The sequence below is a fragment of the Mustela nivalis genome (assembly GCF_964662115.1).
Source record: "Mustela nivalis genome assembly, chromosome: 16".
Taxonomy (NCBI): domain Eukaryota; kingdom Metazoa; phylum Chordata; class Mammalia; order Carnivora; family Mustelidae; genus Mustela; species Mustela nivalis.
The window spans coordinates 2,169,689-2,182,803 of record NC_139035.1 but is presented as its reverse complement, the minus strand read 5'-3'; the positions used below and the strand labels follow the sequence as shown (position 1 = coordinate 2,182,803).

The window sequence follows — 13,115 nt, the reverse complement described above, 5'->3', positions numbered from 1 at the left end:
CCTTGCATTCCTAGGATAGAACCTACTTGGTCATAGCTTGTAATCCTTATAATATACTGCTTGATACTCTGCTAGTATTTTGAGGACTTTTACGTCTATATTCATAAAAGAACTATCCCTTTATAAAGGGTATTTATAAAAGATATTCTATTTTTGTGGTGTCTTTGTCTTACTTTGGTGTCAGTTGAACCAGATGTTTTGGTAACCGATGTAATGTTGACCTCATAGAATGAGTTGGGAAGTATTCCATCCTTATCTAGTTTTCGGAGGAGTTTGAGAAGGATTAGTGTTAATTTTTCTTTGCATGATAGAATTCACCAGTGAAGCTGTCTAATCCTGGACTTTTCTTTGTTGAGTTGTTTTGGACCACTGATTCAATCTCATTACTTATATAGGTCTATTCAGAATTTCTGTTTTTTTTGAAATCATGAGTTAATTATGTAGTTTGTGTATTTCTAAGAATTTATCCATTTCATCTAGGTTATCTAATTGTTGCCTTACAATTATTTATAGTATTCTTTTTATCTGCGTAAGGTCACTAGTAGTATCCCACTTTGATTTCCAGTTCTAGTAATTTGAGTCTTCTCTCTTTTTTCTTAATTTAACTAGAGATTTGCCAGTTTGGGGGGTTCTTCAAAGAAGAAACTTTGGATTTTATTTTCTCTTTTGCTTATCCTCTATTTTTAAAAAAAGATTTGTTTTAGAGAGAGAGGGAGAGACGGCATGAGGGGAGGAGTAATGGGAGAGGACAAGAGGGAATCTTAGGCAGGCTCCACACTCACCATGGAGCCCAATACAGGGCTTCTTATGATCCTGAAATAAGGACCTTAGCTAAAACCAAGAGTTGGACGTTTAACTGACTGAGTCACCCAGGCACTCCTCTATTCTCTATTTCTTTTATCCCTCCATCTTTACTATTTCCTACCTTCTACAAGCCTGGGATTTAGTTTATTCTTTTTCTGGTTCCTTAGGGTGTAAAATCAGGTTATTGATTTGAAATTTGTTTATTGGGCTATAATTGACATATTAGTTTCAGGTGCATATCGTAGTGATTTATATGTATTCATGCATATTGTGAAATGATCACCACAATAAGTCTAGTTAACATCTATTACCATACAGTAATTTTTTTCTTGTGATGAAAACTTTTAAGATTTACTTTCATAGCAATTTCCAAGTATACAGCACAACATTATTAACTATAGTCACAATGCTGTACATTAGTTCCCCAGGACTTATTTTGTACCTTTTGACCACCTTCACCTGTTTCGCCCACCTGTACTCCCTACCTTTGGTAGCTACCAATCTATTCTGTGTGTCTGTGAGTTTGAGTTTTTTTGTTCTTAGATCTCATGTAAAAGTGAGATCATACAGAATTTCTGTTTCTCTCTCTGACTTATTTCACATAGCATAATGCTATAAAAGTCCATCCATGTCACAATGGCAGTATTTCACACATGTACACACATACATTCACCACATTTTCTTCATCTGTTTATCCATCAGTGGACACTTGGGTTGCTTCTCTGTATTAGCTATTGTAAATGATGCTGCAGTGAACATGAAGGTCTGTCTGTCTTTTTGACTAAGTGCTGTTTGCTTCAGATGAATACTCAGAAGTGGGTTTGCGGGTTCTATGTTCAGTTTCTCAAGAAACCTCTATAGTTTTTCCATAGTGTCTACATTGATTTAAATTCCCTCTAATAGTGTATAAGGGTTCCCTTTTCTCCACATCCTTACCAACCCTTGCTATTTCTTTTCTTTTTGATAATAGCCATTCTAACAGATACAGGTGATATCTCGTTGGGGTTTTGATTTGCATTTCACTGATGACTAGAGATTTTGAGCATCTTTTCATGTACCTTTTGGTCTTCTTTGGAAAAACACCTATTCAGATCCTCTGCTAATTTTTTAATCAGATTGGATTTTTTTTTTTTTCCTGTTGAGCTCTAAGAGGTCTTTATATACTTTGGCTATTAACCCAGTATCAGATATATTATTGGCAAATACATTCTCACATTTAATAGGTCACCTTTTCGTTTTTGTTTCTTTTATTAAGCAGAATATTTTTAGTTTGATTTAGTCCCATTTATCATCTGTTTTTGTTTTCGTGCCTTTGCTTTTGGTATCAAATAAAAAAAAAATTGCCAACACCTAGGGCAAGAAGCTTAATGCCTGTATTTTCTTCTAGGAGTTGTATGGTTTTAGGTCTTATATTCAACTCTTTAATCCATTTTGAATTAACTTTTGTATATGGTGTAAGATAATGGTCCAGTTTCATTCTTTTGCATATAGCTATCCAATTTTCCAAAAAACATTTATTGAAGAGACAATCCTTTCTCTATTGTATATTCCTGTCTCCTTTGTTATAAATTAGTTGGCCATAAATGTGTGGGTTTATTTCTGGGCTCTGTATTCTGTTGATAGATATGTCTTTTTATGAAAATACCATACAGTTTTGATTACTCTAACTTTGTAATATAGTTTGAAACCAGAAAATGTGGGGCACGTGAGTGATTCAGTCTGTTAAGCATCTGCCTTGGGCTTCGGTCATAATCCCAGGATCCAGACATGGAGCCCCATGACAGGCTCTCTGTTCCACGGGGAGGCTGCTTCTCCCTCTCCCTCTGCCACTCCCCCTGCTTGCACGCTCTTTCTTTCTCTCTGTCAAATAAATAGATAAAAATCTTTAAAAAAAGAAAGAAAGAAACTTGGTAATATGATGCCTCTGGCTTTGTTGCTCTTTCTCAAGATTGCTTTGGTTATTCAGGGTCTTTTGTAGTTCCATACACATTTTAGGATTATTTGTTCAGTTTCTGTGAAAAAATGCCATTGGGATTTTGATCAGGATTGCGTTGAATTTGTAGATTTCTTTGGGTGGTATGGACATTTTATTGGTATTAATTCTTTCAGTCCATAAGCACAGAATATCTATTCATTATTTGTATTGTGTTCAGTTTCTTTCATCAGTATCTTAGAGTTTTCAGTGTAAAGGTCTTTTACCTTCTTGGTTAAACTTATTTCTAGATATGTTATTGTTTTTGTTGTAATTATAAATGGGATTATTTTCTTAATTGCTCTTGAGAGGTTCATCATTAATGTATGGAAATGCAACTGATATTTAATATTGGTTTTTGTTACCTGCAGCTTTTCTTGAATTTGTTTATTCTAACAGTCTTTTGTGGTGTCTTTAGAATTTTCTCTATAATAATATCATGTCATCTGCAAATAGTGACAGTTTTACTTCTTGCTTTCAGATTTGGGTGCCTGTTACTTCTTTTTCTTGACAAATAACTCTGGATGGCGCTTCTAGCACTATGTTGAATAGAAGTGGCGAGAGTGGGCATCCTTGCCTTCTTCCTGGTCTTTGAGGAAAAGCTTTTAGCTTTTCACTGTTAAGTATGTTAACTGTGTCTTTATCATATACAGTCTTTATTGCATTGTGGCACATTACCTGTATATTCATTTTGGTTACAGTTTTTATCATAAATGGATGTTGAATATTGTCAAATGTTTCTGCATCTATTGGAGATAATCATAGGACTTTTACACTTCATTCTGTTAATGTAGTATATCATATTGATTGATTTGCATTTGTTGAACCGTCCTTACATTCCACTTGATCATGGTGTATGATACTTTTAATGTAAACTTGAATTTCATTTGCTAGTATTTTGTTGAAGATTTCTGCATTTATGTTCCTTAGAGGTATTAGTCTATAATTTTCTTGTGGCTTCTTTGTCTGGTTTTGGGGTTAATGTAATGCTGGCTTCATAAAATCAGTTCATAAATATTCCCTCGTGTTATATTGCTTGGAAGAGTTTGAGAATGATTGGTATTAATTTTTTGAATGTTTGGTAGCATTAACCAGTGAAATTGGGTCTGGACTTTTGTTTGTTGGGACATTTTTGATTACTGATCCAATCCCTTACTAGTAATTGGTCTCTTCATATTTTCTGTTTCTTTATGATTCAGTCTTGGGAGGTTGAATGTTTTTTAGGATTTTGCCCACTTATATGTTCAATTTGTTGGTGTATAATTAATTGTTAAGGCTTTTGATCCTTGTATTTCTGTGTTATCAATTGTAATGTTTCCTGTTTTGTTTCCGACTTTATATATTTGAGTCCTCTTTCTTTTTTTCCTGGTAAATCTAGCTAAAGGTTTGTCAACCATTTCATAGTTTGATTTATCTTTTCTGTTGTCCCTTTAAGGTGTATTTCATTTATTTTCACTTTGCTCTTTATTTCCTTTCTTCTATTAATTTGTTCTTTTTCTTTTTTTATAGATTTATTTATTTTAGAGAAAACCAGGGGGAGGGGCAGAAGGAGAGGGAGAGAGAATCTCCAGCGGACTCCTAGCTGAGTGTAGACCCCAACGTGTAGGCTCAATCTCATGACCCCGAGATCACAACCTGAGCAGAAACCCAGGAGTCAGAGGCTTAACCAACTGCATCACCCAGGTGCCCCTGGGCTCTGTTTTCGTTTTGTTTTGTTTTGTTTTTCTAGTTTCTTGAAGTATAAAGTTGGCTTGTTTGTTTGAGATCTTTCTTCTTCCTTAATGCAGACATTTATCTCTATGAACTTCCCTCTTTGAACTGCGTTTGCTGTGTCCTTTGATTTGGTATGTTGTATTTCCATTTTCATTTGTCTCAAGGTATTTTTTGAGTTCTCTTTTGTTTTTACTTTGACCCATTGATTGTTCAGTGACATGTTTTAATCTCCACACATTTGTGAATTTTTCTGTTTTCTTCTTTTAATTGATTCTAGTGTTATTATGGTCAGAAAAGATGCTCGATATGTTTCAATTTTTAAATATATTAAAACTTGTTTTGTGGCCTAACATATGATCTGTCTTAGAGAAAGTTCCATGTATGCTTGAGAAGCATGTGTATTCTGTTGCTTTTGGATAGACTGTTCTGTTTATGTCTGTTAAGACCATCTGGTCTAATGTGTCTTTTAAAACCAATGTTTCCTGATTGATTTTCTGTCTGGATGATCTGTCCATTTATGAAAGTGGGGTATTAAACTCCCTTACTACGATTGTATTGCTGTTTATTTCTCCCTTGTATTTGCTAATATTTTCTTTATATAGTTAAGTGATTCTATGTTGGGTGCATAAATATTTACAGATTTTATATTCTCTTGTTGGATTGACCCCATTATTATTATTATGTAATAACCTTCCTTTTCTCTTTTTATAAACTTTTTAAAAAACATTATTTATTTATTTGAGAGAGTGAGAGAGAGAGCAAGCATGAGTGGGGTTGCAAAGGCAGAGGGAGAGGGAGAAGCAGACTCCCGGCTGAGCAGGGAGCCTGATGTGGGTCTCAATCCCAGGATCCTGTGATCATGACCTGAGCTGAAGGCAGATGCTTTACCCACTGAGCACCCAGGTGTCCCTTCATTTTTTTTTTTCTTTTTCCTTCTCTGATTGGTGAGTTCTATTTCCCTGTGTTTGAATTCACTGATCCTTTCTTCTGCTTCATCTAATCTGCTTTTGAATACCCCCTGTTGCATTTTTCAGCTCAGTTATTTTTATTCTTCAGCTCTGTGACTTCTGTTTGGTACTTTCTTATATTCCCTGTCTCTACTGAAAATTCTCACTTTTTTCGTCCATTCTTCTGAGCTCAGTAAACATCATATTGACCATTACTTTGAATTCTTTATCAGGTAGAATGAGCATTTATCTCCATTTTATAAGGTCTTTTCTTATGGTCTTACCTTGTTCTTTTGTTTGGAACATATTCCTCTGTTTCTTCAATTTTCCTTGAATCTCTGTGCCTCATCTAAGAGATGAATCTTGTTGTTTAACCCTGCCATAACTCCTGTTTTTCTGTCAAATCTTTGTGATTATACAAGCAGTCTACTTTACTTTTAGTGACTCTCAGTAGTTGAAGGTGTGCTAAGACCTGTCAATGTCCTAAAGGGGAGAATTCAGTCAGCATGTAGATTCAGGCTGATTGGAAGCCAGTCAGGCAACAGCTTTTAAAGTATGCCAATATACCTCTTTCAGAGGGAAGACTGGGAGATGGGTGTTTCTACTCCCTTTTTGCTGATCACTAGAGCGATAGCCTGTTAAGAACTGTTTCTTTGCTGATATTCCTTTGAAATCATGAACACAAGCCTTGCTGGCCCCCAGAGCCAGGCAATCATGGGGAATGCCTTGGGTGGTAGCCACAAAAACCAGAGCACCAGACAAGTATACAAGCTCTTCCGCAGGGGATGCTGGCACTCTGCAGCATAGCAGAAGGAGAATGTGAAGATAACAGCTGCCCTCCCAGGTCCCTGGTAAGGATTATTTAGAAGCCTGTCCTTCAGGCCACAGCTATGAAGATAAGCTAATAGACTTCTTTTACAGATAGACTGGGTACCTCAAACTTCTGCCCTCTGTTGTGCCCTGGGGGTGGTAGTCAGTTAAGAACTCTTTCTGCATTTGTTACAGTGCCGTGGGACCTGTGTGTGTAAGCCCTGATGACCGTCAGAGCCAAGTGATCTAGAGGCGACCCCTGGGTAGCATCTGCAGAAATCAGGGCACCAGTCAATGGTACATGCTACATGCTCCCTTTTGGGAGATACTGGTTAGCCAGAGCAAAGCAGAGGGACAGTGCAAAGATGGTACCCACTGGCCTCTGTCATTGGAAAGTATTTCATTAGGCCCATACATGTATACTAAATTAGTTGCCTGCCCCACAGGTTAACTTTTTAAGATAAGCAAATAAGTCTGTTTCACAGAAATTCTGGGACCTGTCATCTGCCTCCGCCCTGGGCTCTGGGGTAGGTGAGTCCATACACATAAGCCCTTTAAGAATGGTTTCTCTGTTTGCTGTAGCCATGCATCTCATGGACACAAGCCCCGTTGGCTTTCAGTGCTGGATATTTTAGGGCTCATCTCCCAGGTGCCGGTCTTCAAAGTTGTGTTAGGTATGGGTTTAAACCCTTCACTCCTCAGGCTGAAGCTCAGGTTTGTGAGTTCTCTCCTGATTGTGGGTCACTGTGGCAGGAATGGGGCTTGTGGTGAGATTGTATCTCAGCATCTCCTTCCCACTTTGGTGTGGATTTTTTTTTTTCATTCACCTAATGTGTAGGAGTCATGTAGCTAATTTTTAGGTTTTCTTTCCCAGAGGAAAGGTTTTCATATGTAGCTACAGATTTGATGTGTCTGTGGGAGGATTTTGAGCTCAGAGTCATCCTATGCTACCACCTTGAATGGTAACTTGTAATAAGTCCTTTTGATAGCAATAAAGATTAATGAATATTTGTTTTTCTAGAATATTGATGAATGCATAATGCATTGTGAGCAATTATTTTCTCTTTTAAGGATCATGATGATACCATCAACTACATAAAGTCTGGAAACATCAGGATGTACTTCAGAAATGTTTAATTAAGAGCATTGTACCCCAAAATGACAGTTACTACATGGAATTATAGAAGGTGTATTTTACATCACTCTGTGAAGGACAGACTTCACATTGACCTAAAAAACAATTTTTCTAAATTAATTTAGCATATTTTAGGTTCTAGTTTCCTTATGCATATAAAACAATAAAGCAGAGCTGTTATTGATTGAGAAGGCTCCATTAGTTGAAAAATTTACAGATAAAGGACAGCAGTTTTGATATGTGCCATAAGATGCTTCAAATAGAAAATAATTCTAATAATCAGTTATTTTTTTAATCTAATACATGGGTTCCAGGGAAAGCATTTGGAAGCTCATTCTCTTGATACTTAAACATCTAACATCACTATCAATTTCATGTTAAATTATATTATAAGACACATAGGCACAAAAAATCAAACAAAAACTAGAAAGGAGTGATAAGATTCTTTGATATGTATGAGTTCTTCGAGAAAGGCAAGATATCAGACCAGAAGACAACAATTACGCTTTCGTCTCACCTCTGAATGTGTGGAGGACCTACTGTGAAAGTGGTAGTCAGAGACTCCTCTTAGGATCTGCACTTACATTTTATCCTTGTGGTTCTCTTCACGGAATTGGATATAGCGGTTATCCCGTTGTGTATAGGAAATTCATGAGTGTGATTGCTCTCCATTTCATCAGGAAGCAAATAACTAGTTTACTTTACAATTAAGATAGTTTGTGTAGTGCTTGATATATATAATATATCCTTTCTGTTTTATTAAGCTCTTCTTAGTTTTTTTGTCCTGTGATTTCTATAGCTTTTGATTGCTGCCCTCAACTTGTATCCATTTATTTTACCTTTTGGACTCCATACCATCCTATTTTGTATATGTGTGTTTATCTTACTTCCTAATTATTTTTCCTGGCCTGCCTGGTTGCTAGCTGCTTTCATTCCTTAACCAGCCTTGCTCTGTACATCTTACCATCAGTTTAGTTTCTGACCACGTATACCCTAGGGTTGTATTTGATTTCCTGCCCTGTCTCTGGGCTGGACTCGTAGTCATGGTCCCAATACAGATTCATGTTCTTACCTTTTTTGTTTTCATAAAGAATTCGCATGAAAAGATCATTTTAAAAATCATGTAGAAAATGTGCATAATAAGCCATTTATTTTGAATGGACGGAAAAGCTTTGAGTTTCTGATTATTAGAATCAGTTAAGACATTATTGTATTATATTCCTTCTCATCAGGCTGAGATGCCCACTAGCCAACTGAGCACAGTAAGAAATTTATCTTGTTTCTATTGCTTAATCTCTTTGAGTACATCTCATTTTGTCGCCTTCTAATGTGGCCAGGTGACAAGTGGTGGTTAATTTGTCACTGGTTTACAATAATTAAACATTCATCATGTAACTTTAAAAAGGTGGGAGGATGATGTATATAGGAACTTTCTATGGGAACTATTAGGGATACTATAATTTGAGATGCATAACTATAAAACATAATCCATATTTTTTTTTGTTATTTGAATGTGATTTGAAGAATGACTAGGTACTAATGCCACAATTTACACAGTTATGTAAGATGGTACATGATAAATATTGTAGTTTAAATAATTTCTTTCTATCATTCTGTGATACAGTTAACAGTCTAATTGTTAGGCAGATTGATTTCTTTTTAATATAAATTTTGGAGGATGCCTGGGTGACTCAGTAGGTTAAGTCTCCAAATCTTGATCTTGGCTCAAGTCTCTATCTCGGTGTCATTGAGTTCAAGCCCTGTATTGGGCTCCATGCCCAGCATGGAGCCTTACTTAAAAAAAAATACACATATACATACATACATATATACATATATCATAAAATGTAATAAAGTGTGAAATAAAATAAATTTGGGGGCATCTATCTTTGTTTTTGAATTGCTGATTTTTGAGGTTATTCTCTCTAAAACATGTTGTATATTTTATTGACTTGCTTTTATGCATGATTCTTGTGTAGATGTATTTTTTCCCAGGTATAACTGTTTATTAAGGTACTTTCTGCAAAATCAAGAGTTATAAGTATAGTACAGAGTTTACAGAGTTGAAGGAAAAGACTGACTATGTCTTGGTCCAAGTCAAGAGAAAATCTAATTTAAATGCATATGTTAGTCTAACCCACATGCTTTTGGAGCTAGAAACCGGATAAAAACCATGAACTTTTATGAGCTTTTAATCTATGTCTATTTTTATTTTATATTATAGGAAAGTTAAAGGAGGAAATATTGATGTACATCCATCAGAAAAAGCACTCATTGTTCAGTATGAAGTGGAAGCTACCATTCTTGGAGAAATGGGTGATCCCATGTTGGGAGAACGAAAAGAGTGCCAAAAGATGTAAGTTTTCTTCATTTGTGTATGTTTTGAAAGTAGTGAACCTTATACCTGCATAGATGACAGATGGTTATGACATTCTTTTAAATATACTTCATCTTAGTGAAGCAAAGACTATATTACCCTATAAATACAGAGTATGTTTATTCCAGAGAAGATCAGGTTTACATAAGCATAATGGGAACTTGCTGAGAAGTATCATTTCTAATTTACCCCATTTAGAAAAATCCTATAACAGAATATAAACTACTACAACTTGTGGGGCGCCTGGGTAGCTCAGTGGGTTAAGCCTCTGCCTTTGGCTCAGGTCATGATTTCAGGGTCCTGGGATTGAGCCCTGCATCAAACCCTGCAGCGGGCTCTCTGCTCAGTGGGGAGCCTGCTTCCTCCCCCACTCCGCCTCACTCTCTGCCTACTTGTGATCTCTCTCTCTGTCAAATAAATAAAATCTTAAAAAAAAAACTACTACAACTTGTGAAATCGGTAATAAGAGATATGTTTATGTGGGACTTTTAGCTTAATTCAGGAAATTTCTATTTTAGAGGATCCTGTCTGTGTTCTTTTTTCCTTGGAATTGTAGAAAGAAGTGTGAGTTCCAGAATTCCCACATGGGGCATGTACTTTGAATTCACCCCTTAAAAGTCTAGCCCTGTGAAAGATGTTATTAATAAAATGGGCATTTCCTGACTTACTGAATTGAGCTTACATCTCCTGACATCCTACTTTCCTTCCCACTTTTGTAATACTTTCAGGAGCCCCTTGGGAAATGGCCTTTCTCATTAGCGTATAGTTGTGCTGCTAGTTGTCTTATCCTCCTTTTATAGTGTTGTGGAAGTAGAGAAGGTATGAGATCACCTAGTATTCTCTCCTAACCTTCTTTTCTCCCTCCATTAAAAAAAATTTTGATTGGGAACCAAGCAAAAAGAATTTTAACTGGTTAAAAAAAGTGTTAGTTTGTATCCAGGTGGTGTAGCATACTGAAAAGCACTTTAAGTATATAAGAGTGGTTCTCAACTGGTTGTGATTTTTTCCCCCCAGAGAACATTTGGTAATGCCTAGAGACATTTTTAGTTGTTGTAACTGGAGGGATCCTATTGCCAGTCTAGTGGATAGAGGCAGGGTGCTACTAAACATCCTGCAGTGCACAAGATAGCCACAGACAGTGATTTGGCTCCAAATTTTAATAGTGCTGCCATGGAGACACTTTGGTGTATAGCAACCTGAAAAGGGAAGTTGCCTGATATTTTAGTAAGATCCCTAATCTGACTTCTCTTTTGTGTATTAGGAGACTAAATTATACAGATACTTCATCAAAATAACTGAGCCCTTGGATGATTCACTAAGTTGAAGAAAAATACACTTATGCACATACACACATGCTTACATGTGTCCTCTTAGACTTCCTCTCTTCCATTAATGTGTTTGTGAATCCTGCCCAAGTTTTGTACATTCTGAGAACATGTGAAAATCTTTGAGATCTTACTAATTTGATTTCCCAAAAAAGTCTAGCCGATCAGAGTCTTTGCCTTTAGAACCTCAGATATCCACATTTCAGGTGAGAGATTTCATTTTTAGTTCTTAAGAATGCAGTCAGTAGTCTCATTCAGCTAGAAATAAATAAGAATGTTGTTATTGCATGGAAATCCATGGGCTTTTTAGAAAAAGGATATATTCATCTGAGGGCCAACCACTTGGAAAGAGTTACTACCAACTGTGGCTAGACTAAGTGGATTTAAACTTCAGTAAGGGAAAAACCTGAGTAATTCAAACTTGTGATACTCAACTCTGGCTGTACAAGCTTTGGAAAGGAATCATTGTAGGACCAAAAGGAGAATGTGGCTTGTTGATAGTTCTGGAGGTTTTAATAATGCCAGCAGCTGAGGATGAGGGTTTTGGAAAGGACACTCTTATAAGCTGAGATAGATAGGAAGTGAAAGTGTCAGTAAGTTGGGGTAGTAAGTGCTATGGCCCAAGTCTAGATCACTTGTACTATATTTCATTTTCCCTTATTAGGCAAAGGAATATTTAAGCCCATCTTCAACAGAGTCCCAGTTTTTTTGAAGATTTCTTAATGAGAACTGAGGATTATGGTCCAAAATAATAAGGGTATTTTTCTTGTGACTTTTTGGTATTCTTCATATGTATGGACTGCTTAACGAAGGTTCTGATTTTTTACTGTGGGTATAATCAGTAAGCATAGGGCTGACGTTTTCTAAAAGTTCTAGCCCTATCTATTTTTTCATTGTCTTTTTCTTTTTTTTAAGATTTTATTTATTTGAAGACAGAGATCACAAGTAGGCAGAGAGAGAGAGAGAGAGAGGAGGAAGTAGGCTCCCCGCTGAGCAGAGAGCCTGATGCGGGGCTCCATTCCAGGCGCCTGGGATCATGACCCGAGCTGAAGGCAGAGGCCTTAAGCCACTGAGCCACCCAGGCGCACCGTCTTTTTTTTTTTTTTTTTTTTAAGATTTTATTTATTTATTTGAAAGAGAGTGAGAGAGGAAGAGAAAGCACAGTGGGAGAGGGAGAAGCAGACTCTGTTGAGCAGGGAGCCTGATCTGGGACTCAATCCCAGGATACCCAGATCATGACCTGAGCTGAGGGCAGACACTTACATGACTAAGCCACTCAGGCATCCTCTTCTTTGTCTTTTATAAGAAGGGAAGGATTTAGGAGAAAGACCTATATACTGAAAGAAGAGAATTTGTTACCTTTGATGGAAAGATGAATCCGATTGTTATTATATTTGTTGGTAGAAAGTAGATCTAAAAAGGATAGAAAAATCTACTTTATTAAATCACAAGACCACTACACACCTATTAGAATAGGTAAAATCCTGGGCGCCTGGGTGGCTCAGTGGGTTAATCCCCTGCCTTCTGCTCAGGTCATGATCTCAGGGTCCTGAGATCAAGCCCCGCATCGCATCGGGCTCTCTGCTCAGCAGGGAGCCTGCTTCTCCGCCTCTCTATCTGCCTGTCTCTCTGCCTACTTGTGATCTCTGTCTTTCAAATAAATAAATAAAATCTTAAAAAAAAAAAAAAGAATAGGTAAAATCCACCAAAATGCTGGCGAGGATATAGAGCAATAGGAGCTCATTCCTTGCTAGTGGGAGTATAAAATGGTACTGCCGCTTTGGATGACGGTTTGGCAGTTTCTTACACAGCTAGACATAGGCTTAACATGTAATCTAGCAGTTGTGTTCCTAGATAGGAACTCAAATGAGTTGAAAACAGTGTCCACACAAAAACTGGTACATGAATGTTTATAGAAAACTTAAAATTGTCAAAAATTGGAAGCACCCCAGATAACCTTCAACAGGCCAGTGAATAAACCAAATTATGGTGCATTCATATGGCCAAGTATGATTCAGCACTAAAAAGAAAT

At 36.8% G+C, this 13,115-nt stretch overlaps 1 protein-coding gene across 8 annotated transcripts in view; it reads left to right on the top strand.

Moving 5' to 3' along the window:
- KIFAP3 (kinesin associated protein 3) overlaps positions 1-13,115 on the top strand; it is a 176,477-nt gene that overhangs the window by 19,301 nt on the left and 144,061 nt on the right. For all 8 annotated transcript variants that reach the window (XM_082702692.1, XM_082702693.1, XM_082702694.1 and 5 more), the window contains one exon: positions 9,606-9,737. In XM_082702692.1, coding sequence (XP_082558818.1) covers positions 9,606-9,737 — 132 coding nt within the window. The remainder of the gene's footprint in view (positions 1-9,605; positions 9,738-13,115) is intronic.